The 27,995-nt window shown below is 48.1% G+C and overlaps 1 protein-coding gene across 1 annotated transcript in view; it reads right to left on the bottom strand.

Moving 5' to 3' along the window:
- Window positions 1-27,995, bottom strand: part of efl1 (elongation factor like GTPase 1) — a 338,480-nt gene that overhangs the window by 216,551 nt on the left and 93,934 nt on the right. The window contains exon 11 of the mRNA XM_078241003.1: window positions 13,357-13,631. Within this exon, the coding sequence (XP_078097129.1) occupies window positions 13,357-13,631 (275 nt within the window). The remainder of the gene's footprint in view (window positions 1-13,356; window positions 13,632-27,995) is intronic.

The following is a 27,995-nucleotide window of genomic DNA, read 5'->3' as shown; positions in this document are numbered from 1 at the left end:
GTGCTCTTCCTTGTGTGGTAGAGATCGCCGGTTTGGAAGGTGCTGCCGAAGGATACTTGACGATTGTCCAAGTGCATCTTGTAGATGGCACACACTACTGTCACACTGCAGTGGGGGTGGAGGGGGGAATGTTTAAGATGGTGCATGCCAAATGAATGGGCTGCTTTATTCTGGATGGAGTCAAGCTTCTGGAGTGTTGCTGGAGCTGCACTTATCCAGACAAATGAAGAATATTCCATCACGCTCCTGGCTTGTTTATGGTGGACAAGCTTTGGGGCATCAGGTGGTGAATTACTAGCTGCAGAATTCCTAGCCTCTGACCTGCTCTTGTAGCCACAGTATTTATAGAGCTGGTCCAGTTCAGTTTCTGGTCAATGGTAACTCCCAATATGTTGAAAGTGAGGGAATCAGTGATGGCAGTACCCCTGAATGTCAAGGGGAGATGGTTAGATTCTCTCTTTTTGGAAAAGGTAATTGCCTGACATTTGTGTGGCATGAATGTGACTTGCCACTTATCAATCCAAATCTGAATATTGTCCAGGTCTTGCTGCATTTGGACACAGACTGGTTCAGTGTCTGAGGAGTCACAAATGGTGAACATTGTGCAATCATCAGCAAACAAAGGAGTTTTCTTTATACAATTTCTGGGTCTGTTGTCATCGAATTGCCATGTTTAGTCAACAACTCCATTATCATTACCACCAGGTCAGTAGGAGAACTATTTGAACTTTAGTTGTGCGTTAATCTCACCATTTCTAACTTTATATGACTGTGTATCCTCTCAAACCCATGAGCATAACCTTGTTATCAAAACTATGAATTATCTTCCTACATTTGATCTCTAGAAACCGACCTAGGAAGAATAGAATCATAGAATCCCTACAGTGCAGAAGGAGGCCATTCAGCCCATCAAGTCTGCACCGACCACAATCCCACCCAGGCCGTATCCTCTTAACCCCACGTATTTACCCTGCTATTTCCCTTGACACTGTGGGGCAATTTACCATGACCCGGCTGGGGTCACTGTCTGTGTGGAGTTTGCACCTTCTCTCCATGTCTGTGTGGGTTTCGTCCGGGTGTTCCGGTTTCCTCCCACAGTTCAAAGATGTGCGGGTTAGGTGCATTGGCCATGCTAAATTCTCCCTTAATGTCCTAGGATGCGTAGGTTAGAGGGATTAGCGAGGTAAATATGTGGGGTTATGGGGATAGTGCCTCGGTGGGATTGTTGTCTGTGCAGACTTGATGGACCAAATGGCCTCCTTCTGCACTGTAGGGTTTCCATGATTCTATGAACCTGCTCTCTGTTTGTTGTGAAAGTTTTGATGCATCTCTCAGCATGTCAACTTCAAAGAGCTGTCAGTTTGCAATGGCTGGTCTTCTCTCTGTTGCTTTTAAAAGCTTTGAAGTGCTTTTTTCACATTCTATTACACGCCTCATTAACTTTCCCAACCCCATGGGAGCGGTAGCTCCTGGTTCTTTCAAAGGAGGGATTATGATTATTTATATAGCTCTTCAGGGTCCATTAACTCTGAAGTACTCTCTCAGTCTGATCTCATTTCTTTAAGGGGATTCTTTTCAATTCTGAAGTGCCTCCCAGAAAGCGCAGGTATACAGTCTGAGTTCATTTCATTTTAAAGGGGATTTTTTTTAACATTAACGATTGAACAGTATGCAGAACTGGAGGCTGGTTTTAACCAATACACACTGCTGGCACAACTCAGACACTCAATTCCAAGGGTTCCTCGATGAGGTCCTTCTTGCAGCTACTGCTGAATTCTCTGGATAGATGTGATAACCATGCCGGGGGGCTCGCAGGCCATCATAGCCCCCAGGTGGTCAGAGGCATGATGGACAGTACACCAGCACTGCCCCGGTACATGCAGTACCTAGCAGTGCCAGGTTGCAGCTTAGAGGGTGCCAGGGGCAGTGCCAACAGGTAAGGCCTGAAAGGAGAGGGGGTGCCTTTGGCAGGGCTTCACTCACTTGGGAGGTGGGGGCCTGATGTCCCCAATGCCGGAGTCTTTGGAGTAGCGGGGTGAAGGGGTTGGGTCACCCTGATGTCTGCATGGTGTGGGCCGGTAGGAGGGGACCCGAACATTTCATGGAGCGGGAGGAGCAAGGGTCGTGGGTGTTCCCCTCATCTACAGGGAGTCATGCTGTCTGTGTATGAGGGTTGGAGGGAGGAGGGGAATCTATCTTTACTTCGAGGAAGAAGTTTATAAATTGTTCATTGCATGCAGATTGATATTTCACCAACAGATGGCAGCAATTAAGCACATTTCTCTGCTCTGGTCATGTATTCACCATGTAAATAAGCCATTAAAGGTGTGAAATTCACCTTGGTGTGTCCCACTTTATATTCTGGACATTGTTCTTTTGGTATGAGAGAGAAACCAGCCATTGCTGGTTTCTCTCTCATACAAAAATGAGTTGGTACACCAAACTTCCTTTGCTCAGCATTAATCTCAGATCCAATTCTTTACTCCATTCTTAAAGTCACAAAGCCAATGCTCAGAGCGGACCGGGCAGAACCAAATCCATCTCTCTGCTTGCTCCAAAAACCAAATTCAAATTGAATCCAATTCATGGTCCCCACAAGAGATACATACAAGATCCAAGCTGACAAGATAAGGCATTGCACCCCATCTTGGACTTAATCTGACCCTTGATCTTAGCCAAAAGGTTAAAGAGTGCAAAGAGCCAAAGCAAGATGTTAGGAGTAAGAATAAAACAATAAAATAAATACAAATAAAAACAATTACAAATAACTCAAAAGAATAAACATAATTAAGGAGACTGTTTTACAATGGGGGGGGCAAAATTCTAAAAGCATTGCAAACTATTCATCGCCTTTGCAAGTCTAAAGGTGTCAGCCATGCCTCTGGGTGACAAAGAACAGACTTGATTACCTGTAAAGACTCGCATTCCAACCATTATTTTGTAAATTGAGTTTGTGTCTTTATATGCGCTGTTTGTGAACAGAACTCCCACTTACCTGATGAAGGGGCAGCGCTACGAAAGCTAGTGGCTTGTGCTACCAAATAAACCTGTTGGACTTTAACCTGGTGTTGAGAGACTTCTTACTAACAAAGAACAGTACAGCATGGAACTGGCCCTTCAGCTCACCAAACCTGCTTTAACACATGACATCTTTCTAAACTAAAGGCCTTTTGCCTCGACGTGGTCCCTATTCCTCTATTCCCTGCCTATTCATGTATCTGTCAAGATGTCTCTTAAATGTTGCTATTGTATCTGCTTCTATCACCTTCTCTGGCAGTGCATTCCAGGCACTTACACCCTCTGTGTAAAAAAAAACTTGCTTCTCACATCTCCTTTAAACTTTCCTCCTTTTATCTAAAACCCATGTCCCCTAGTCATTGACATTTCTACCCTGGGAAAAAGACTCCAGCACTTTCACTTTGAATAAAAAGAACAAAGAAAATTACAGCACAGGAACAGACCCTTCAGCCCTTCAAGCCTGCACCGACCATGCTGCCCGACTTAACTAAAACCCCCCACCCTTCCGGGGACCATATCCTTCTATTCCCATCCTATTCATGTACTTGTCAAGACGCCCCTTAAAGTCACTACCGTATCCGCTTCCACTACCTCCCCTGGCAACGGGTTCCAGGCACCCACTACTCTCTGTGTAAAAAATCTACCTCGTACATCTCCTTTAAACCTTGCCCCTCACACCTTAAACCTATGCCCCCTAGAAATTGACTCTTCCACCTTGGGAAAAAGCTTCTGACTATCCACTCTGTCCATGCCTCTCAATCTTGTAGACTTCTATCAGGTCTCCCCTCAACCTCCGTCGCTCCAGTGAGAACAAACCAAGTTTCTCCAACCTCTCCTCATAGCTAATGCCCTCCATACCAGGCAACATCCTGGTAAATCTTTTCTGTACCCTCTCCAAAACCTCCACATCCTTCTGATAGTGTGGCGACCAAAATTGAACACTCTATTCCAAGTGCGGCCTCACTAAGGTTCTATAAAGCTGCAACATGACTTACCAATTTTTAAACTCAATACCCCAGCCGATGAAGGCAAGCATGCCGTATGCCTTCTTGACTATCTTCTCAACCTGCATTGCCACTTTCAGTGACCTGTGTGTACCTGTACACCCAGATCCCTTTGCTTATCAGTACTCCTAAGGGTTCTGCCATTTACTGTATATTTTCTATCTGTATTAGACCTTCCAAAATGCATTACCTCACATTTGTCCGGATTAAACTCCATCTGCCATCTCTCCGCCCAAGTCTCCCACTGATCCATATCCTGCTGTATCCTCTGATGGGCCTCATCGCTATCTGCAAATCCACCAACCTTTGTGTCGTCCGCAAACTTACTAATCAATCCAGTTACATTTTCCTCCAAATCATTTATATATATTACAAACAGCAAAGGTCCCAGCACTGATCCCTGAGGAACACCACTTGTCACAGCCCTCCATTCAAAAACACACCCTTCCACTGCTACCCTCTGTCTTCTTTGACCAAGATGTGGAGATGCCGGCGTTGGACTGGGGTGAACACAGTAAGAAGTCTCACAACACCAGGTTAAAGTCCAACAGGTTTATTTGGTAGCAAATACCATAAGCTTTCGGAGCAATGCTCCTTCGTCAGATGGAGTGGAAATGTGCTCTCAAACAGTGCACAGAGACACAAAAAATCAAGTTACAGAATACTGATTAGAATGAGAATTCCTACAGCCAGCCAGATCTTAAAGGTACAGACAATGTGGGTGGAGGGAGCATTAAACACAGGTTAAAGAGATGTGTATTGTCTCCAGACAGAACAGCTAGTGAGATTCTGCGAGTCCAGGGGGCAAGCTGTGGGGGTTACTGATAATGTGACATAAATCCAACTTCCCGGTTTAGGCCGTCCTCATGTGTGCGGAACTTGGCTATCAGTTTCTGCTCAGTGACTCTGCGCTGTCGTGTGTCGTGAAGGCCGCCTTGGAGAACGCTTACCTGAAGATCCAAGGCTGAATGCCCGTGACTGCTGAAGTGCTCCCCCACAGGAAGAGAACAGTCTTGCCTGGTGATTGTCGAACGGTGTTCATTCATCCGTTGTCGTAGCGACTGCATGGTTTCCCCAATGTACCATGCCTCGGGACATCCTTTCCTGCAGCGTATCAGGTAGACAATGTTGGCCGAGTTGCAAGAGTAGGTACCGTGTACCTGGTAGATGGTGTTCTCACGTGATCAAACAGCCGCGCAACCTCAAACAGACCACTGCACGCAGCAAACTACCCAGCCTTCAGGAGAACAGTGACCACGACACCACACAAGCCTGCCACAGCAACCTCTGCATGACGTGCTAGATCATCGACACTCACTAACTGTCCTCGCTTGAGACAATACACACCTCTTTAACCTGTGCTTAACCCTCTCTCCACTCACATTGTCTGCACCTGTAAAGACTTGAATACCTGTTAAGACTCGCATTCCAACCATTATCTTGTAATTGAGTTTGTGTCTATATATGCCCTGTTTGTGAAACAAATCCTGCACTCACCTGATAAAGGAGCAGTGCTCCGAAAGCTCGTGCTACCAAATAAACCTGTTGGGACTTTAACCTGGTGCTGTGAGACTACTTACAACACAGACAATGTAGCCATTATCTCTTGGTGCCTCGCTGTGTTTAAATTGGCTGCGGCATTATCCTACAATAATAACCACGCTGCAAAAGGATTTCACTGGCTGGGAGTGCTTTGGAAAGTCTCAAGGCTGTCAAAGTCTCCATGTACAGATAAGATTTTCTTTCCTCGGCAGAATGGATTTAAATAGGTGAAAATGAAGGAAAAGATGCAGAAAAATGGCACAGACATGAATCTATAGGCAAGTTACAGAGGAGTCCAGTGCCTGGCTCCCTTTTAGACATCTGTTAAAGTGGATGCATTGCTATTTAGTTGTAAGAAGGGCTTCACCATCATCATCATCATCACAAGTCAGCACTGCTTCAGGCCTACTTACATTTACAATATTTATTCCACTTTGCTTCCCCTGAACTAAAAAGTAACCATCTGTAAAGGGCTGGAGAGGAACTAAAGACACCTGAAGGATTTGAAGCAAGGTGGGGGGGGGGATCTCTTTGTTGTTTGAGAGGGAGAAATATCACATATCATCTGACCCTTCACATTGGCAGCGACCTGATTACTCTACTATCACCGCTTACAATGTGATCTCCTCTACATTTGGGGAGAACAAACGCTGATTGGGAACCAATTTACTGAACACCCCCAATCAGTCCGCACACATGACCCCAAGCTTCCAATGGCAATGCGATTTTAATTGTCCGCCTTGCTGATATCTGTCTCTTTGGCCTGCTGCACTGTTCCAATGAACTTAACACAAGCTTGAGGAACAGCATCTCATCATTCAATTCGGTACTATACAGCCTTCCCGACTCGACATCGAGTTCAACAATTCCAGACTATAAACTGGGCCCCTATTTTGTTTCCTTTCCTGTGCTTGTTTCAGTTTTTTCTCATTCTCTTTTGCTTTCAGACAGTTGCACACCTACTCTAGGCACATCCTTTGTTTCTTCTCATACCCCATTATCATTCCCCTTGCTCATCTAAGACTAACGCCTCTGTCATTCAGTTTTTCTTTGCTCCACCCTATCACAGACGTTCCTTTATCGTTAACTCACCCACTCCTTGCTCAAATGCTATTACATTGCTACCGTTACCCAGTTAAGAGAAGTCCCTGATCTTCTCCCTCCACAGATGCTGAGCGTTTCCAGCATTTTCTGCTTTTATTTCAGACTTCCAGTCTCTGCGGTCGTCTGCTTTTCGAAGAACTAGTGTTTTGCCCAACATTCGCTCTTGAATGCTGATGTGTAGCACCAGGTACCGGTTGTGATGCTGTCAAATCTAAAGCATTAAGCTGGTTGATGCAGTCATTACTACCGCTACTGGGATTAAAGTGAAAAGCCACATCTACTTTCAGGCTCTTGCCATACAAGCAGCAGCATTCACAATGCTGCCTGACCTGCTGAGTTTCCAGCATGTTCTACTTATATTTTCCAATTTCCAGCATCTACATATTTATCGGCTGAAAAACCCCAAACAAAAAAGCATTCTAGCTGTTCAACAGGAATTGGCATCATCTAATAAATAAAAGCACACCCTGTGATGATAAAATTGTGTGCTTTTTGTGAAACAGGAAGGAAGCTGAAAATTGCACTCATCCTTTCACACTAATAAGTAAAAAAACACTTACACGTGGTGACAGGTTTGATCTAATAGCTAATGCAAAACAGCCCAGAAAACCAGTTGGATTTTACTGTCTCCCCATATGTTGCATCTTTCATAGAATAGAAATAGATTCATAGAAACCCTACAGTGCAGAAGGAGGCCATTCGGCCCATCGAGTCTGCACCGACCACAATCCCACCCAGGCCCTACCCCCACATATTTACCCGCTAATCCCTCTAACCTACGCATCTCAGGACTCTAAGGGGCAATTTTTAACCTGGCCAATCAACCTAACCCGCACATCTTTGGACTGTGGGAGGAAACCGGAGCACCCGGAGGAAACCCACGCAAACACGAGGAGAATGTGCAAACTCCGCACAGACAGTGACCCGAGCCGGGAATCGAACCCGGGACCCTGGAGCTGTGAAGCAGCAGTGCTAACCACTGTGCTACCGTGCCAATGAGAATGGGACTGAGGCAGAAGTTAAGATTCCCTATTTCGACTTCATTTCTATAGCTCCTTTCATGATCTCACAATGTTCAGAAGTGCTGTATAGACCAGTTGAGTGTTTCTGAAGTGTAATGACTGCTATAATGACAGGAAACAATAAACCAATTAAAATATTGGGAAGACCAAAGACTCGCTTCAGAAACAGAATCAAAAAAAGGCGGTGGAGATTTTGTTTTTTTCCCACCATGTGGCCAATAATCAGTGAGGCAAAAGAGATGGAAAGTAAATTTCAATTTCACATCGTGTTAAAGCATTGGCAATAATTGCTGAGTGGATGACCCATCTTGGCCTCCTCGGGAGGTCCCCATTTTAACAGACGCCAGTCTTCAGCAAATTAGATTCACTCCACATGTGATATCACAAAACAGCTGATGGCACTGGGTACGGCAACGGCTATGGGCCCTGACAATATTCCAAGCAATAGTACTGAGGTCTTGTGCTCTAGAACATGCTGTGCCCCTAGCCAAGCTGTTCAAGTACAGCTACAACACTGGCATCCACCTGACAATGTGGAAAATTATCCCAAGTGTATCCTGGACACAAAAAGCAGGACAAATCCAACCTGGCCAATTACTGCCCCATCAGTCTACTCTCAACCATCAGTAAAGTGATGGAAGTGGTCATCAACCACTTTTAGCTGCTTAGCAACAACCTGATCCCTGACGCTCAGTTTGGATTTCGCCAGGGACACTAACCTCATCACATCCTGACCTCATTACAGCCTTGGGTCAGACATGGACAAAAGAGCTGTGCGGCAAAGGTGAGGTGAGTGTCAAGGGGCGATCGTTAGACTTTCTCTTGTTGGAGATGGTCATTGCCTGGCACTTGTGTGGTGGAAATGCTACTCGCCACTTCTCAGTCCAAGTGACTGCCCTTGACATCAAGGCAACATTTGATTGTGTGTGGCATCAAGGAACCCTAGCAAAACAGAAGTAATGGGAATCAGGGGGAAAACGCTGGTTGGAGTCATACCTGGAACAAAGGAAGATGGTTATGGTTGTTGGAGGTCAGTAATCTCAGCTCCAGGACATCACTACAGGAGTTCCTCCAGGTAGTGTCCTAAGCCCGACCATCTTCACTGCTTTATCAAAGACCTTCCTTCCATCATAAGGTCAGAAGTGGGGATGTTTACTGATGATTGCACAATGTTCATCAGCATCCACTTCTTCCCAGATACTGAAGCAGTCCATGTCCAATTCAATAAGACCTGGGCAATATCCAGGCTTGGGCTGACAGGTGGCAAATAACATTCGCGCTGCGCGAATACCAGTAAATGACGACTTCTAATAAGAGAGAACCTAACCATTGCCGCTTGACATTCAGTGGCATTATTATCGCTGAATATCACACTATTGGCACCTGGGGGGCTTACCACTGACCAGAAACTGAACTGGACTAGTCATATAAATAGTCATATAAATGACAAGAGCAGATCCGAAGCTGGAATCCTGCAGCAATTAATTAGCCTCCTGGCTTCCTAAAGCCTGTCCACCATCCAAAAGGCACAAATCAGGAGACTGATGAAATACTCTCCACTTTCCTAGATGAGTGCAGCTCCAACAACACTCAAGGTGATTCACATCATCCAGGACAAAGTAGCCCAATTGTTTGGCATCTCATTCACAAACATTCACTCCCTCCACCACCAATGCACAGTGGCAGCAGTGTGCACACGATACACTGCAGGAACACATCTAGGATCATTAGGCAGCATCTTCCAAACCCACAATCTTTACTCTTTGGAATGACAAGGGCAGCAGACATAAGGGAAAACCACACCTGGAAGTTCCCCTCTGAGCCACTCACCATCTTGTCTGGGAAATATATCACCGTCCCTTCACTGTTACTGGGTCACAATCCTGGAACTCCCTCCCTAACGGCACTTTGGTGAATCTACATCACATGGACTGCCGCAGTGCAAGAGTGGTCATGATGTGGAGATGCCGGAGTTGGACTGGGGTAAGCACAGTAAGAAGTCTCACAACACCAGGTTAAAGTCCAACAGGTTTATTTGGTAGCAAATACCATAAGCTTTCGGAGCAATGCTCCTTCGTCAGATGGAGTGGTCTCTGTTCTCAAACAGGGCACAGACACAGAAATCAAATTACAGAATACTGATTAGAATGCAAATCTCTACAGCCAGCCAGGTCTTAAATGTACAGACAATGTGGGTGGAGGGAGCATTCAACACAGGTTAAAGAGATGTGTATTGTCTCCAGACAGTACAGCTTGTGAAATTGTGCAAGTCCAGGAGGCAAGCTGTGGGGGTTACTGATAATGTGACATAAATCCAACATCCCGGTTTAGACCGTCCTCATGTGTGCGGAACTTGGCTATCAGTTTCTGCTCAGTGACTCTGCGCTGTCGTGTGTCGTGAAGGCCGCCTTGGAGAACGCTTACCTGAAGATCCAAGGCTGAATGCCCGTGACTGCTGAAGTGCTCCCCCACAGGAAGAGAACAGTCTTGCCTGGTGATTGTCGAGCGGTGTTCATTCATCCGTTGTCGTAGCGTCTGCATGGTTTCCCCAATGTACCATGCCTCGGGACATCCTTTCTTGCAGCGTATCAGGTAGACAACGTTGGCCGAGTTGCAAGAGTAGGTACCGTGTACATGGTAGATGGTGTTCTCACGTGAGATGATGGCATCCGTGTTGATGATCCGGCACGTCTTGCAGAGGTTGCTGTGGCAGGGTTGTGTGGTGTCGTGGTCACTGTTCTCCTGAAGGCTGGGTAGTTTGCTGCGGACAATGGTCTGTTTGAGGTTGCGTGGTTGTTTGAAGGCAAGAAGTGGGGGTGTGGGGATGGCCTTGGCGAGATGTTCGTCTTCATCAATGACATGTTGAAGGCTCCGGAGGAGATGCCGTAGCTTCTCCGCTCCGGGGAAGTACTGGACGACGAAGGGTACCCTGTCCACCGTATCCCGTGTTTGTCTTCTGAGGAGGTCGGTGCGGTTTTTCGCTGTGGCGCGTCGGAACTGTTGATCGATGAGTCGAGCGCCATATCCTGTTCTTATGAGGGCATCTTTCAGCGTCTGGAGGTGTCTGTTGCAATCCTCCTCATCCGAGCAGATCCTGTGTGTTCGGAGGGCTTGTCCGTAGGGGATGGCTTCTTTTACGTGTTTAGGGTGGAAGCTGGAGAAGTGGAGCATCATGAGGTTATCCGTGGGCTTGCGGTAGTGAGGTGCTGAGGTGACCGTCCTTAATGGAGATGCGTGTGTCCAAGAATGCAACCGATTCTGGAGAGTAGTCCATGGTGAGTCTGATGGTGGGATGGAACTTGTTGATGTCATCATATAGTTGTTTCAGTGATTGCTCACCATGACTCCAAAGGAAGAAAATGTCATCGATGTATCTAGTGTATAGCATCGGTTGAAGGTCCTGTGCGGTGAAGAAGTCTTGTTCGAACCTGTGCATGAAGATGTTGGCATATTGAGGTGCGAATTTTGTCCCCATGGCTGTTCCGTGTGTCTGGATGAAGAACTGGTTGTTGAAGGTGAAGATATTGTGATCCAGGATGAAGCGGATGAGTTGTAAAATTGCATCTGGAAACTGGCAGTTGACGGCATTGAGTACTGAGGCAGTTGCAGCAATGCCATCATCGTGGGGGATGCTGGTGTAGAGTGCCGAGACATCCATTGTCTTCTTCACCGATGCTATACACTAGATACATCGATGACATTTTCTTCCTTTGGAGTCATGGTGAGCAATCACTGAAACAACTATATGATGACATCAACAAGTTCCATCCCACCATCAGACTCACCATGGACTACTCTCCGGAATCGGTTGCATTCTTGGACACACGCATCTCCATTAAGGACGGTCACCTCAGCACCTCACTGTACCGCAAGCCCACGGATAACCTCATGATGCTCCACTTCTCCAGCTTCCACCCTAAACACGTAAAAGAAGCCATCCCCTATGGACAAGCCCTCCGAATACACAGGATCTGCTCGGATGAGGAGGATCGCAACAGACACCTCCAGACGCTGAAAGATGCCCTCATAAGAACAGGATATGGCGCTCGACTCATCGATCAACAGTTCCGACGCGCCACAGCGAAAAACCGCACCGACCTCCTCAGAAGACAAACACGGGACACAGTGGACAGGGTACCCTTCGTCGTCCAGTACTTCCCCGGAGCGGAGAAGCTACGGCATCTCCTCCGGAGCCTTCAACATGTCATTGATGAAGACGAACATCTCGCCAAGGCCATCCCCACACCCCCACTTCTTGCCTTCAAACAACCACGCAACCTCAAACAGACCATTGTCCGCAGCAAACTACCCAGCCTTCAGGAGAACAGTGACCAAGACACCACACAACCCTGCCACAGCAACCTCTGCAAGACGTGCCGGATCATCAACACGGATGCCATCATCTCACGTGAGAACACCATCTACCAGGTACACGGTACCTACTCTTGCAACTCGGCCAACATTGTCTACCTGATACGCTGCAAGAAAGGATGTCCCGAGGCATGGTACATTGGGGAAACCATGCAGACGCTACGACAACGGATGAATGAACACCGCCCGACAATCACCAGGCAAGACTGTTCTCTTCCTGTGGGGGAGCACTTCAGCAGTCACGGGCATTCAGCCTTGGATCTTCAGGTAAGCATTCTCCAAGGCGGCCTTCACGACACACGACAGCGCAGAGTCACTGAGCAGAAACTGATAGCCAAGTTCCACACACATGAGGACGGTCTAAACCGGGATGTTGGATTTATGTCACATTATCAGTAACCCCCACAGCTTGCCTCCTGGACTTGCACAATTTCACAAGCTGTACTGTCTGGAGACAATACACATCTCTTTAACCTGTGTTGAATGCTCCCTCCACCCACATTGTCTGTACATTTAAGACCTGGCTGGCTGTAGAGATTTGCATTCTAATCAGTATTCTGTAATTTGATTTCTGTGTCTGTGCCCTGTTTGAGAACAGAGACCACTCCATCTGACGAAGGAGCATTGCTCCGAAAGCTTATGGTATTTGCTACCAAATATACCTGTTGGACTTTAACCTGGTGTTGTGAGACTTCTTACTGTGCAGTGCAAGAGGACAGCTCACCATCACCTTCTCAAGGGCAATGAGGGATGGGCAATAAATGCTGACGTAGCCAACAATATTCATATCCCATGAGTAAATAAATGTTTGTTTCAATATTAATTTAGTAAAGGGAGGCCCAATTGGTGAGTATTGGAAGCCGCGTTCCGGTGATTCAGTTACATGTATAGCATGTCAAACATTGAAAAGGTCAATGGGAATAATACACCCCAATTCCAACTTATTTTGTTTTCCTGCGCTTTTTTCGTTTTCCCTCAGCACTTGCACCAGCCATCTCTATCCCTGACAAATCAACATATCCCAAAGGAAGGTGAAGTCTGTGCAGTTGCTGACACCTGACTATGACCGTAGCATATTTATTTCCCCTTTGCAGAGAAACATCCTGATTTATTTCCCGATATACTGTATATTCTTTCATACCCAGTAAAACATTGACGAACCTTTCTGTGCGAGCTAGCATATCTCAACACAAAAGGATTTTGTACTGAGATATATCTATATGAGAAAGTCCTCATACCTTTACCTCACTCTCTTTAGGTATACCATCATCTTCTTTATATCGTTCTCTTATCACTTTGGAAAATGTTTGTTCTTTGTGCTACAATCCCCCATACAGGCAGCACCTGCAGTTTGTTGGAGGTCGGAGGATTGGCCCGCTTCTCCATCACTGCCTCAAGAAGTGTTGTCTCCTCCTCAGTTCTACATTTCCAGTGCCTTGAAGCTACACCGTACAGTAAAGCTGTCAAGTTTGCAGTTCTGTTGCAATGCTGCAGGGTCTTAAATGGCTTCCTGGCAGCACTGGCAGGTGCTGGCATCACTGATTGATCCTCCCACTCACTGAATGGTCGACTGCATGTGTGAAACAGCACATAATATACCACCATTCCTAGAATCCCACATGCTGAAAAATGAGAGGAAAGTTTAACCCTTGAAATGATACTCAAACACCAAATTCCAAGCGAAAATAGCTTGAGAATGAGAATGAGAGAGAGAGAGGCTTGCATTTATAAGGCACAGTGGTTAGCACTGCTGCCTCACAGCGCCATGGACCCGGGTTCAATTCCCAGTTGGGTCACTGTTTCTGCAAAGTCTGCACATTCTCCTCGTGTCTGCGTAGGTCTCCTCCAGGTGCCCCAATTCCCTCCCACAGTCCTAGGACGTGCTGGTTAGGTGCATTGGCCACGCTAAATTCTCCCTCAGTGTACCTGAACAGTCGCCGGAGTGTGGTGACTAGGGGATTTTCAGAGTAACTTCATTGCAGTGTTAATGTAAGCCTACTTGTGACTAATAAATAAACTTTTTTCATGACCTTGGAACATCCAAACACACTCTACAGCCAATGAATTATAGACATGCGTGTGAGATTTGTTTGATTGCTTTTAAAAGAATGTGATGTCTTATTTTCTATGAGACTCTCAGAACAGTCCGTTATGCAATGAATGGTATTACTGGGAAAATGAACCTAATTAACCTCTCTGTGCTTAGTAGTATCTGCCGCATCGAACAATGGTGACTGAATTTCACATGCATAAACTGGGTTCAGCATTCAACTGCATATAACTGGCAGGCTGGTGATCAGAAGGAACTTTCACCTTGGGTGCTGCTGGTAGGAAGCCATACTTCCTGGATGCGGGCAGTACAAATCTGCGTGCCTGCTCTACCTGATTCTCAGAAAACTAAATTTAAAATGGATGTAAAAATGTGCACATTGCTTGTCAAAAGCTCCATCCTCCCCAACCTCAGGATATCGAAAAGGTTTTATAGCCAATTATGTTGTTTTGAGGTATATTTCTGATTGTAAGGCAGGAAACGTGCCAACTAACTTGTACAACAAAGTCTTACAAATAGTAATTTCATAATAGCCACATAATCTTAGTGATGCTGGTTGAGAAATTGGTCAAGATGCCAGGGAGAACAAGCCTGCTCTTCTTTGAATAGCATAGTGGCATCTTATGCATCCACCTGAGGGACCAGGTATGGCCTCAATTTAACTTCTCACCTGAAAGACAGCACCTCCAACAGTAGAGACCTTCTGTGACGGTACTGTGCCTTTGAGAAACACATTTTAATCATGTTTCTCTGCAGGATGTTTCTGCAGTCCTTGGCAATATGTCGGCACTGTATTAGAAACATAGAAAACTACAGCACAAAACCGGCCCTTCAGCCCCACAAGTTGTGGAACATATCCCTAATTGTCTGTAGTCAGTGTCTATTATTGTTACTGAAGCAATATAATTGACATCATGTGTATTTTTAATCTGGCCTAATGCAGTGTTCTTTGGTTTGAATGGGATTGTTGAGTGGAGTGTGACTGAGGTTGATTGACAGGTCATGTCGTGTGGCTAGGGGTAGCTAAGCTTCACAGAGAAGTCCAGTTTTTTGGTTTTGTTTCTCCGTTGCTGCCTGGAGCTGGAGGAAGAAAGGAATGTCTCTGTGTGTCTCTCTCTCGCTCTCCAGAGGCTTTCTGAAAGTTCCAAGACTGGGGAGCCTCAGAGATTTGATCCAACATTCAAAGAACCAATTCACAGCCAAAAAAGCTGACGATCCAGCATCACATGAGCATACTTGCTTTTTTGTGCCAAGTCCGAAGAAGGGTGTGTGTCTGTGGGATGGCGTTTAACTTTGAATAGCAGAAATGGCTAGCTTGTTAGGAGTTATACTGTGTTAAGTTTAAGCAATTGGTAAAAGTGATGCTAATTCTATTTGCTATATTTTAACTGTGTTCTTAAATAAACTTTGTTTGATAAAAGCTTCCTAGTGACTCACTTGAATCATACCTGGAGTGATACGCCTTATGTTCACGCATGCCAAAATCAAGTGTAAAACTTAGGGTCTAGGCTAACTTCATAAAACACTTTGGAGTTTCTGGCCTAGGTCAGAACAGTTCCTTAAGAGTTGCACTGAAGCGACAGCCTCAAGAATGCGGTCAAAATTCTGGAATGGAACTTAAAAACATCATTTATTGTTTCAGAGGCAAGAGTGTAAGCACTGAGCCATGGCTGACCCATCATGAGTGCTCATATCAGGAATTGAGATTAGTGCCTCAGCATGATTTTCCATCCATTCGATTTAATGGGCCAACACATAGGAGAGCCACAATAGGCATTTTCATTTCGCTCTGTATTGGGAAGACATATTCATAAAGTATGCCCCCATGACCCGAGGAGAAAGATCTATGTTGAGAGATCAAAGTAGCCGGTGTTCTGACCTTGATTTAAAAAGCACAGAGATAGAATTTCTGAACTAAATAATCTGGCCAGAAAAGTAATGTTTTAATACATGACCACTATCATGTAATGTTCCTACGTGTTTTTTAAAAACTTTGATATGACGGTTTTTAGATGAATATACATTGAGTACTCAGCAAAATGTGCAGTTTAAATTGAGATTATTTATCTCCAAATTAATGAAATTGGAAGATGCATTACGGAAGGACTTCTCTGAGAACTGCACAGAATTATTTTATATGTTTAACAAAAATCCATTCCCAAATTCCACAGTTAACCTCAAATCTCAAAAAGAAACACATACAATTTTGAAAGCAAGGCCCTGTCTACAGGTAAGTGGTAAAGATTTAATGTTTAAAGGTCGACAGAAACTCTCAGGCATCCTATCCTGGTCAACACTCATGGCTCTATGAAATAACAAATGAAGATTGCTGTTTCTGGGGAAGTTTCTAAGTGAGAATTGGCTACTGTTCTTCGCCTACTTATCACAAGTGGCTGCACTTCAAAGCTAATTTGTGTGAAACATAGTGTGACCTTACCCAGAGACGCAATAAGGCGTGACACAAAGTGCAAGTCTTCCCTTTCTTTCAGTGCCATGGTCAAAGGTCAGTCAGACAACTAGTATTTGTTCCAACATTAACATAAATAACTAATGGGAGCTAAGCAGCTACTTGGAGCAATGAATAAAAACAGAAGGATTTTTATCAAGGGATAAACCCTTGCTATCCAAAAACCAATTCTGTCTCAAGGCAGGAACATTGACTTGAACAGAAAAATGTTGTACATTTTATTACATCACAGAGTTTGCGTCAGCTCTCACTGAACCGTTGCTTGGCAAAACAAAGCGTTTATTTCATCAAACAATTTATCATATTTTCATTAATTTACTCTTGTCGGATTGTGATACAATTTCTGCACCCCAACAAATTTAAAATTAGGCAGCTTCATTACTCAAGACTCTACTAAAATTATTGACACTTATTTCAATTATTTGTCTGTGGAGGCAATTTTTCTCCATCCAATTGCATACCTTCGTTTAAACTTGTTCGTAATGTCAAGGTGACCTCAATAAATACAATTCTCTTAAGCATGTTTATGGCCAACAAAACTGATCAGCCCATGCACACAAAATGCTTTCATCTGAGTCTAGGTTCATTTTTAAAATAACTTTCCTCTGGGAAATTATATGTAGCCACCACAGAAAGGCAGAAAGTAACAAAAGGAGTGGTCATTTCTACCATTATTGATGTCAAAAACCCACTATAATTAATGAGTGGAAGTATAATTAACCAGTGAGCTTGCGCACAGCAGTGGGAGAGAGACTGCAGCCAGAGTGAGATTCAGGGTAGCGGAAACCTGGAGCTGAGTGGGAATTCGGTGCTGAGGGGAACAGGTGCTCATCTTCGGGAGGAGTGGAGAGGCGGATCTGTGAGGGAAACACGAGGGCAAGTGAGAGGTAGAAAGAAATCGAACCGTGACATCACAGCCAGCAGGTAAGTGATTGGCTGGTGACTGGTAAGTAGTTTTCTTTTTTCTCTTGGCATTCTAGTTGTTGTAAGTTAACTTACGGGTTAAGTCACGGCAGGAGATCCCAGACCCGTGTCATACTCCTCTCGTGCACTGTGGGAATTCAGGGACCCTTCCAGTGTCCCTGGCTCCTTCACTTGCAGGAAGTGTGTCCAGCTGCAGCTCCTGTTAGACCACTTGATGGCTCAGGAGCTGCGGATGGATTCACTTTGGAGCATCCACGTTGCTGAGGAAGTCGTGGAAATCTCGTTCAGTGAGTTGGTCACACCACAGATAAAAATTACTGAGGGAGGTAGGGAATGGGTGACCACCACACAGACAGAGGAAGAGTAGGAATGCAGTGCAGGGGTCCCCTGCGGTCATCTCCATCCAAAACTGATACACTGTTTTGGATACTGAAGGTGGCAGCAGCCAGGTTCATGGCACCATGGCTGGCTCTGCTGCAAAGGACGGCAGGAAAAAGAGCGGCAGAGCTATAGTGATAGGGGATTCAATTGTAAGGGGAATAGATAGGCGTTTCTGCAGATGCAAACAAGATTCCAGGATGATCTGTTGCCTCCTTAGTGCAGGGGTCAAGGATTTCTCGGAGCGGCTGCAGGACATTCTGGAGGGGGAGGGTGAACAGCCAGCTGTTGTGGTGCATATAGGCACCAACGATATAGGTAAAAAACGGGATGAGGTCCGACAAGCTGAACTTAGGGAGTTAGGAGTTAAATGAAAAAGGAGGACCTCAAAGGTAGCAATTTCAGGATTGCTACCAGTGCCATGTGCTAGTCAGAGTAGGAATGTCAGTATAGCTAAGATGAATACGTGCCTGAGGGATGATGTGAGAGGGAGAGATTCAAATTCCTGGGACATTGGAACCGGCTCTGGGGAAGGTGGGACCAGTACAAATCGGATGGTCTGCACCTGGGCAGGACTGGAACCAACGTCTGAGGGGGGAGTGTTTGCTAGTGCTGTTGGAGAGGGTTTAAACTAATGTGGTAGGGGGATGGGAACCGATGCAGGAAGTCAGAGGGAAGTAAAGTGGGGACAGAAACAAAAAGCAGTAAGGGGAAAAGTGGAAGGCAGAGAAATCAAAGACAAAAATCAAAAAGGGTCACAGTGCGGAGACTGTGGAGAGCTCAGTGAATGGGTCCAGTAAGGCTAAGAGAAATAAAACACAGGGAGAGTGTACAAAACATGACAAAACAGATGGTCTCAGGTATGTTTGTTTTAACGCAAGGAGTAGGGCAGGTAAGGCAGATGAACTTAAAGCTTGGATTACTACATGAAACTATGATGTTGTGGCAATTCCGGAGACTTGGATGAAAGCAGGACAGAACTGTCAGCTTAGCATTCCAGGATTTAGATGCTTCAAGCAAGATGGAGAGGGTGACAAAAGAGGTGAGGGTGTTGCTTTACTGATTAGGGAGAATGTCACAGCTATACAGAGGGAGGACATCTTGGTGGGATCATGCAGTGTGGCTGCATGTAGAACCTAGGAACAGGAGCGGTGCAATCACACTGTTGGGGTTGTACTACAGACCTCCCAACTGCCAGCGTGAAGTGGAGGAACTGATACGTCAGCAGATTATGGGAAGATGTAAAATAAGAGGGTTGATATGATGGGCGATTTTAACTTCCCCAACATAGATTGGGATTCCTTTAGTGCCAGGGGCTTGGGCAGGTCAGAGTTTCTTCAGTGTGTCCAAGAGTGCTTCTTGAGGCAATATTTAGATAGTCCAACTCGGGATGGGGCTACCTTAGACCTGGTTCTGGGATACAAGCCCAAGCAGGTGATTGATGTCTCAGTGGGGGACCATTTTCTACAAGTATCTTGAAACTTATAGAATTGTGATCTATAGAATTGTGATCACAATTCTATAGATCACAATTCTATAAGTTTCAAGATACTTGTAGAAAAAGATAGAAGTAGGCCCAGAGTGAAAGTACTAAACTGGGGGAAGGCTAACTATGACAGTATTAGTCAGGAGCCAGGGAATGTAGATTGGGGATAAATCCACATCCAATATGTGGGAGTCTTTTAAAAGTCGGTTGTTCATAATTCAGGACAAGTATGTCCCCGTAAAAATGAAAGATAAAGATGGCAAGATTCGGAACCCTGGATAACTATAGAGATTGTGAGCTTAGTGAAAATGAAGGAGACGGCATATATTAAGTTTCAGGAAATTGAAAAAGGACAAGGCTCTTGAGGAATACAAAGATAACAGGAAAGAGCTTAAACAAGGACTTAGGAGTGAAAAGGGGACCATGAAATGTCCTTGGCAGGCAGGATTAAGGAGAATCCCAAGGGTTTTATGCGTATATGAGGAGGAAGAAGATAGCTAAGGAAAGGGTAGGTCCACTCAACAACAGTAGAAAGAATTTGTGTGGAGCCAAATGAGGTGGGTGAGGTCCTTAACGAGTACTTTTCATCAGTATTCATAGAGAAGGATGTGGTGGATGGTGAGTGTAGAAAGGAGGATGTTGACATTGCAGGACATGTTGAGATAAAATATTGGAGCTTTTGAAAAACATTAAGGGGGACAAGTCCCCAGGGCCTGATAGGGTCCTGATAAGGTGAATACTGACAGAGGCAAGGGAAGAAATTGCCGAGGCCTTGTCCAAAATCTTTGTCACCTCTTTAGCCATGGCAAAGTACCAGAGGATTGGTGAGAAGCTAATATAGTTCCTCTGTTTACGAAGGGCAGAAGAGACAATCTGGGAAATTACTGCCTTTGAGCCTTACATCAGTGGTGAGGAAATTATTGGAGAAGATTCTTAGGTACACGGTGTACTCACATCTGGAAGACAATAGGCTTATTAGTGATAGGCAGCATGATTTTGTGAAGGAGGTCATGTCTCACAAACTTGATCGAGTTCTTTGAGGAAGCGACGAGAAAAATTGACCAGAGCAGGGCAGTAGATTTTGTATACATGGACTTTAGTAAAGCCTTTGATAAGGTTCCTCATGGCAGGCTGACACAGAAGGTGCAGTCATATGGGATCCGAGGTGAGCTGGTAAGATGGATACAAAACTGGCTTGGGCATAGAAAGCAGAGTGTAGCAGTGGAAGGGTACTTTTTTAACTGGAGGTCTACGACAAGCGGTATTCCACAAGGATCAGTGTTGGGGCCTCTGTTGTTTGTAATATATAAATGATTTGGAGGAAAATGTAGGTGGTCTGATTAGTAAATTTGCAAATGATACAAAAATTGGGGGAGTAGCAGATAGTGAGGAGGATTGTCAGAGGATACTGCCCTGCCCTGGTCAATTTTTCTTGTCGCTTCCTCAAAGAACACAATAAAGTGATTGGAGACCTAGGCTCATGATGGCAGATGGAATTTAACCCAGACAAATGTGAGGTGATGCAATATGGAAGGTCCATTGCAGAAAGAAAGTATACAGTAAATGGTAGAGCCCTTAGGAATATTAGCATACAGACAGATCGAGGCATGCAGATCCACAGCTCCCTGAAGGTGGCAACTCAGATGGACAAGGTGGTCAGGAAGGTGTATGGCATGCTGGCTTTCATCGGTCGGGGCGTTGAGTGTAGGAATTGGAAAATCATGTTGCAGCTGTATAAGACTTTGGTTAGGCCACGTTTGAAGTATTGTGTACAATTCTGGCCGCCACACTACCAGAAGGATGTTGATGCATTAGAAAGGAGAGATTTACCAGGATGTTGCCTGGTTTGGAGGATATGGACAATGAAGAAAGGCTGAACAAACTTGGATTGCTTTCATTGGAGCGGAGCAGGATGACGGGGGACCTGGTAGAGGTTTACAAGATTATGACAGGCTTGGATAAAGTGGATAGTCAAAGCGTTTTTCCCAGGGTTGAAGGGTCAGTTACTTGGGGACAGAGGTTGAAAACGAGAGGAGGAAAGTTTAAAAGAGATGTAAGGGGCAGGAGAGAGAGAGAGAGAGAGAGAGAGAGAGAGAGAGAGAGAGAGAGAGAGAGGGAGGGAGAGAGAGAGAGAGAGAGAGAGATAGAGAGATAGAGAGATAGATAGATAGATAGATAGATAGATAGATAGATAGATAGATAGATAGATAGATAGATAGATAGATAGATAGATAGATAGATAGATAGATAGATAGATACCCTACAGTGCAGAAAGAGGCCCTTCGGCCCATCGAGTCTGCACCGACCACAATCCCACCCAGGCCCTATCCCCATATCCCTACATATTTTACCCACTAACCCCTCTAATCTACACATCTCAGGACTCTAATGGGCAATTTTAGCACGGCCAATTAACCTAACCCGCACATCTTTGGACTGTGGGAGGAAACCGGAGCACCCGGAGGAAACCCACGCAGACACGAGGAGAATGTGCAAACTCCACACAGACAGTGACCCAAGCTGGTAATCGAACCCAGGTCCCTGGAGCTGTGAAGCAGCAGTGCTAACCACTGTGCTACCGTGCCGCCCACGGTAGAGGGTGGTGAATGCCTAGAACACACTGCCGGAGGAAGCCGAGGAAGCAGATTCTATAACGTTCAAGAGGTACCTGGATAGATACATGAATAGGCAGGGAATAGAGGGATATGGACCACGTAGAGGCAAGAAAATATTAGATTAGAGGCATCTGTGTCGGCACAGACTTGGTGGGCTGAAGGGCCTGTTCCTGTGCTGTACTGTTCTTTGTTCTTAATGTAGCTGCCATTCACAGGATTAAAAGACTTGCTTATTAGGGTCTTACTGATGACTTCTCATTTAAAAAAGCTGCAGGTTTCCACAATATATCTATTCAAGCACACAAACGGAGTTCTGTGCTTGTGTGCAGCACTAATTCTTGCAACAGAATGACTGCTGGCTTTGAAGTGTCGGCAGGATACGTCACAGGTGGATTCTTTAGGCCTCTAGAGAATCGGCAATTGGTCTTAGCAGCTATTCCATTGTATACCAGCCACCTCAGCAGATGGCGGACTGAAAATATAAGCTTGACATTAGACTTCCCGCTGCCTGAACAAACCACTTCAGGAGACAGCTGTACACGAACAGAAATTATTTTGACTTCATGGAATTGCAGCGCTTAAACTGAGTTCGATGTGGTACCCAATGAAAGATGCTCAGGGACAACAACCATCTGTGCTCCACTGCCAGATGTAGTGAAGTTCATCTTACCCTTTACTACAGTATTAGGTATCCAAAGGAGTCACTGCAATGGTTAGTCAGCATGCCAACCAGCAGTTTATTACTGTAAAATGAAGAACTCATTTTCTTCCTACCTGTTTCAGTAACCATAAGGAACAATGGAAACAGCTGTCACCATATTTCTTGCTTCTTTAAGTTACAGGCATCACTGATTCCATCCATAGCCATTTATATCCATGTTGACTAGTCCCGGAAGGGCCTCTAGTCTATCAATACGTTTTCCGAGGTTAAACGCGGAAACGGGACATTCAGCATGCAACCAGTCCACGTCAGTGTTTACCCTTCACACAATTAAATTTATTGCTGTAAAATTCAAAACTCAATGCATCAATAAACCATTGGTAAGTATGGTAGAGCCTGAATAAAAATCTCAACACAGGCAGGGTTGCTTAAGATTTGACACAAAAGTTCTTGAAATTTCTGAAACGCAGCCACTGAAATTCCTAACTGCTTTGCTATAATTTTCTTTTTCTGTTGCCAAGGGAATGCAGTTTGTTGTAAACCACAAAACCAGTATTTTCTGGCATAGTTTTGAAACGACATGCTAATATAAGAAGTGCACATTAGTTTAAAATATACATTTTACTAGCCAAACTTTCCTTGTTCAACATCAATCAAAATCTGTGCAATGCGAGTGGATAATAATTGCTGAACATACAGCAATTCCTTCATCGAGACCACAATATATCTATTCAAACCTCAACATCCAATCACAGCTGTTATGATGTGGCATGTACACAGCCCACAATTATCATTTATATAGGAGTTACTACTTCAGAAGCATCAAAGCCAGGTTTTAAAAATGCAAACTCACTAACAGTAGTGAGGGAGTGCTGCACTGTTGAAAGTGCTATCTTTTGGATGAGGTGTTAAACTGAAACCCCGTCTGCCCTCTCATGTGATAAAAGATCCCATGGCGTTATTTCAAAGAAAAACAAGGCAGTCATACCCAGGCCTTGACCAATATTTATCCCTCAACCCACACACAAAAATAACACACACCCAAAAAGATTATCCAGTCATTATCACACTGTTGTTCGAGGCTGCTTTCTGTGCATATATTGGCTGCTATGTTTCCTACATTAAACAGCAACTATACTCCAAAAATATTGGGTTGGCTGTAAAGAATTCTGGACATCCTGTTGTCATGAAGGTTGCTACATAAATGCAAGTCTTTGTCTTTAATATTCAGCCAATAGTAATTTATCCCACTTAGATGCCACTGGAATCACGATCGAGTCTGAAACTCTATTGATTAATTTGTTCTGAAAGTCCATCCCCAGCAACCCTGCTCCTTTCATTGTCAAGGCACATTAGAAATATTCTACATTTCCTGTCCACAAACTTCTTCCTGTGGTAACATTTAAAATGCTGTGAGCGGGCAGAGAGTGACAGCCGAGCAAGGGCGGAGTCCGTGGCGAGCGGGGGGAGAATCGGTGGCGAGCGGGGGGAGAATCGGTGGCGAGCGGGGGGAGAATCGGTGGCGAGCGGGGGGAGAATCGGTGGCGAGCGGGGGGAGAATCGGTGGCGAGCGGGGGGAGAATCGGTGGCGAGCGGGGGGAGAATCGGTGGCGAGCGGGGGGAGAATCGGTGGCGAGCGGGGGGAGAATCGGTGGCGAGCGGGGGGAGAATCGGTGGCGAGCGGGGGGAGAATCGGTGGCGAGCGGGGGGAGAATCGGTGGCGAGCGGGGGGAGAATCGGTGGCGAGCGGGGGGAGAATCGGTGGCGAGCGGGGGGAGAATCGGTGGCGAGCGGGGGGAGAATCGGTGGCGAGCGGGGGGAGAATCGGTGGCGAGCGGGGGGAGAATCGGTGGCGAGCGGGGGGAGAATCGGTGGCGAGCGGGGGGAGAATCGGTGGCGAGCGGGGGGAGAATCGGTGGCGAGCGGGGGGAGAATCGGTGGCGAGCGGGGGGAGAATCGGTGGCGAGCGGGGGGAGAATCGGTGGCGAGCGGGGGGAGAATCGGTGGCGAGCGGGGGAGAATCGGTGGCGAGCGGGGGGAGAATCGGTGGCGAGCGGGGGGAGAATCGGTGGCGAGCGGGGGGAGAATCGGTGGCGAGCGGGGGGAGAATCGGTGGCGAGCGGGGGGAGAATCGGTGGCGAGCGGGGGGAGAATCGGTGGCGAGCGGGGGGAGAATCGGTGGCGAGCGGGGGGAGAATCGGTGGCGAGCGGGGGGAGAATCGGTGGCGAGCGGGGGGAGAATCGGTGGCGAGCGGGGGGAGAATCGGTGGCGAGCGGGGGGAGAATCGGTGGCGAGCGGGGGGAGAATCGGTGGCGAGCGGGGGGAGAATCGGTGGCGAGCGGGGGGAGAATCGGTGGCGAGCGGGGGGAGAATCGGTGGCGAGCGGGGGGAGAATCGGTGGCGAGCGGGGGGAGAATCGGTGGCGAGCGGGGGGAGAATCGGTGGCGAGCGGGGGGAGAATCGGTGGCGAGCGGGGGGAGAATCGGTGGCGAGCGGGGGGAGAATCGGTGGCGAGCGGGGGGAGAATCGGTGGCGAGCGGGGGGAGAATCGGTGGCGAGCGGGGGGAGAATCGGTGGCGAGCGGGGGGAGAATCGGTGGCGAGCGGGGGGAGAATCGGTGGCGAGCGGGGGGAGAATCGGTGGCGAGCGGGGGGAGAATCGGTGGCGAGCGGGGGGAGAATCGGTGGCGAGCGGGGGGAGAATCGGTGGCGAGCGGGGGAGAATCGGTGGCGAGCGGGGGGAGAATCGGTGGCGAGCGGGGGGAGAATCGGTGGCGAGCGGGGGGAGAATCGGTGGCGAGCGGGGGGAGAATCGGTGGCGAGCGGGGGGAGAATCGGTGGCGAGCGGGGGGAGAATCGGTGGCGAGCGGGGGGAGAATCGGTGGCGAGCGGGGGGAGAATCGGTGGCGAGCGGGGGGAGAATCGGTGGCGAGCGGGGGGAGAATCGGTGGCGAGCGGGGGGAGAATCGGTGGCGAGCGGGGGGAGAATCGGTGGCGAGCGGGGGGAGAATCGGTGGCGAGCGGGGGGAGAATCGGTGGCGAGCGGGGGGAGAATCGGTGGCGAGCGGGGGGAGAATCGGTGGCGAGCGGGGGGAGAATCGGTGGCGAGCGGGGGGAGAATCGGTGGCGAGCGGGGGAGAATCGGTGGCGAGCGGGGGGAGAATCGGTGGCGAGCGGGGGGAGAATCGGTGGCGAGCGGGGGGAGAATCGGTGGCGAGCGGGGGGAGAATCGGTGGCGAGCGGGGGGAGAATCGGTGGCGAGCGGGGGGAGAATCGGTGGCGAGCGGGGGGAGAATCGGTGGCGAGCGGGGGGAGAATCGGTGGCGAGCGGGGGGAGAATCGGTGGCGAGCGGGGGGAGAATCGGTGGCGAGCGGGGGGAGAATCGGTGGCGAGCGGGGGGAGAATCGGTGGCGAGCGGGGGAGAATCGGTGGCGAGCGGGGGGAGAATCGGTGGCGAGCGGGGGGAGAATCGGTGGCGAGCGGGGGGAGAATCGGTGGCGAGCGGGGGGAGAATCGGTGGCGAGCGGGGGGAGAATCGGTGGCGAGCGGGGGGAGAATCGGTGGCGAGCGGGGGGAGAATCGGTGGCGAGCGGGGGGAGAATCGGTGGCGAGCGGGGGGAGAATCGGTGGCGAGCGGGGGGAGAATCGGTGGCGAGCGGGGGGAGAATCGGTGGCGAGCGGGGGGAGAATCGGTGGCGAGCGGGGGGAGAATCGGTGGCGAGCGGGGGGAGAATCGGTGGCGAGCGGGGGGAGAATCGGTGGCGAGCGGGGGGAGAATCGGTGGCGAGCGGGGGGAGAATCGGTGGCGAGCGGGGGGAGAATCGGTGGCGAGCGGGGGGAGAATCGGTGGCGAGCGGGGGGAGAATCGGTGGCGAGCGGGGGGAGAATCGGTGGCGAGCGGGGGGAGAATCGGTGGCGAGCGGGGGGAGAATCGGTTGGCGAGCGGGGGGAGAATCGTTGGCGAGCGGGGGGAGAATCGTTGGCGAGCGGGGGGAGAATCGTTGGCGAGCGGGGGGAGAATCGGTGGCGAGCGGGGGGAGAATCGGTGGCGAGCGGGGGGAGAATCGGTGGCGAGCGGGGGGAGAATCGTTGGCGAGCGGGGGGAGAATCGGTGGCGAGCGGGGGGAGAATCGTTGGCGAGCGGGGGGAGAATCGTTGGCGAGCGGGGGAGAATCGTTGGCGAGCGGGGGGAGAATCGTTGGCGAGCGGGGGGAGAATCGTTGGCGAGCGGGGGGAGAATCGTTGGCGAGCGGGGGGAGAATCGTTGGCGAGCGGGGGGAGAATCGTTGGCGAGCGGGGGGAGAATCGTTGGCGAGCGGGGGGAGAATCGTTGGCGAGCGGGGGGAGAATCGTTGGCGAGCGGGGGGAGAATCGTTGGCGAGCGGGGGGAGAATCGTTGGCGAGCGGGGGGAGAATCGTTGGCGAGCGGGGGGAGAATCGTTGGCGAGCGGGGGGAGAATCGTTGGCGAGCGGGGGGAGAATCGTTGGCGAGCGGGGGGAGAATCGTTGGCGAGCGGGGGGAGAATCGTTGGCGAGCGGGGGGAGAATCGTTGGCGAGCGGGGGGAGAATCGTTGGCGAGCGGGGGGAGAATCGTTGGCGAGCGGGGGGAGAATCGTTGGCGAGCGGGGGGAGAATCGTTGGCGAGCGGGGGGAGAATCGTTGGCGAGCGGGGGGAGAATCGTTGGCGAGCGGGGGGAGAATCGTTGGCGAGCGGGGGGAGAATCGTTGGCGAGCGGGGGGAGAATCGTTGGCGAGCGGGGGGAGAATCGTTGGCGAGCGGGGGGAGAATCGTTGGCGAGCGGGGGGAGAATCGTTGGCGAGCGGGGGGAGAATCGTTGGCGAGCGGGGGGAGAATCGTTGGCGAGCGGGGGGAGAGTCGTTGGCGAGCTCACTCTCAATTTCAAGGTTCACACACATCCTCACACATCAAACACTCGCACCCACAGAGCAACCTGAGACTGGGAATGAGCTGGAAACAAACAATCTGAATCTCTCAAACTCTAATTGTCATCTTCATTAATTTTTTAAAAATTATCAATTCATTGCACTGGCATTGTTTGTTTCCTCAACAAGTGGTTTATTTCCTTCATTCATCAACATTTTATTGAAATTTATGCTTAATCTTATGCCAAACCTTATATTTCCTAAACTGCTCATTGGCTCAACTATGAACACATGGCCCTTCACACGAAAAGGTTGGACAAGCCCGTTTTAGATGATTCTGGACCAAATGCATTACAAAGAAATAAAACCTAAATTTCAACATGCGATTCCACATAATATCGCAGAATCCATTATGAACAGCAACGTCATCACGCAGATAATCACTCACACAAACAGCTGGAGTAGTA

This window comes from Mustelus asterias, chromosome 24 (assembly GCF_964213995.1).
Source record: "Mustelus asterias chromosome 24, sMusAst1.hap1.1, whole genome shotgun sequence".
Taxonomy (NCBI): domain Eukaryota; kingdom Metazoa; phylum Chordata; class Chondrichthyes; order Carcharhiniformes; family Triakidae; genus Mustelus; species Mustelus asterias.
This window is presented reverse-complemented; position numbering and strand designations above follow the sequence as displayed.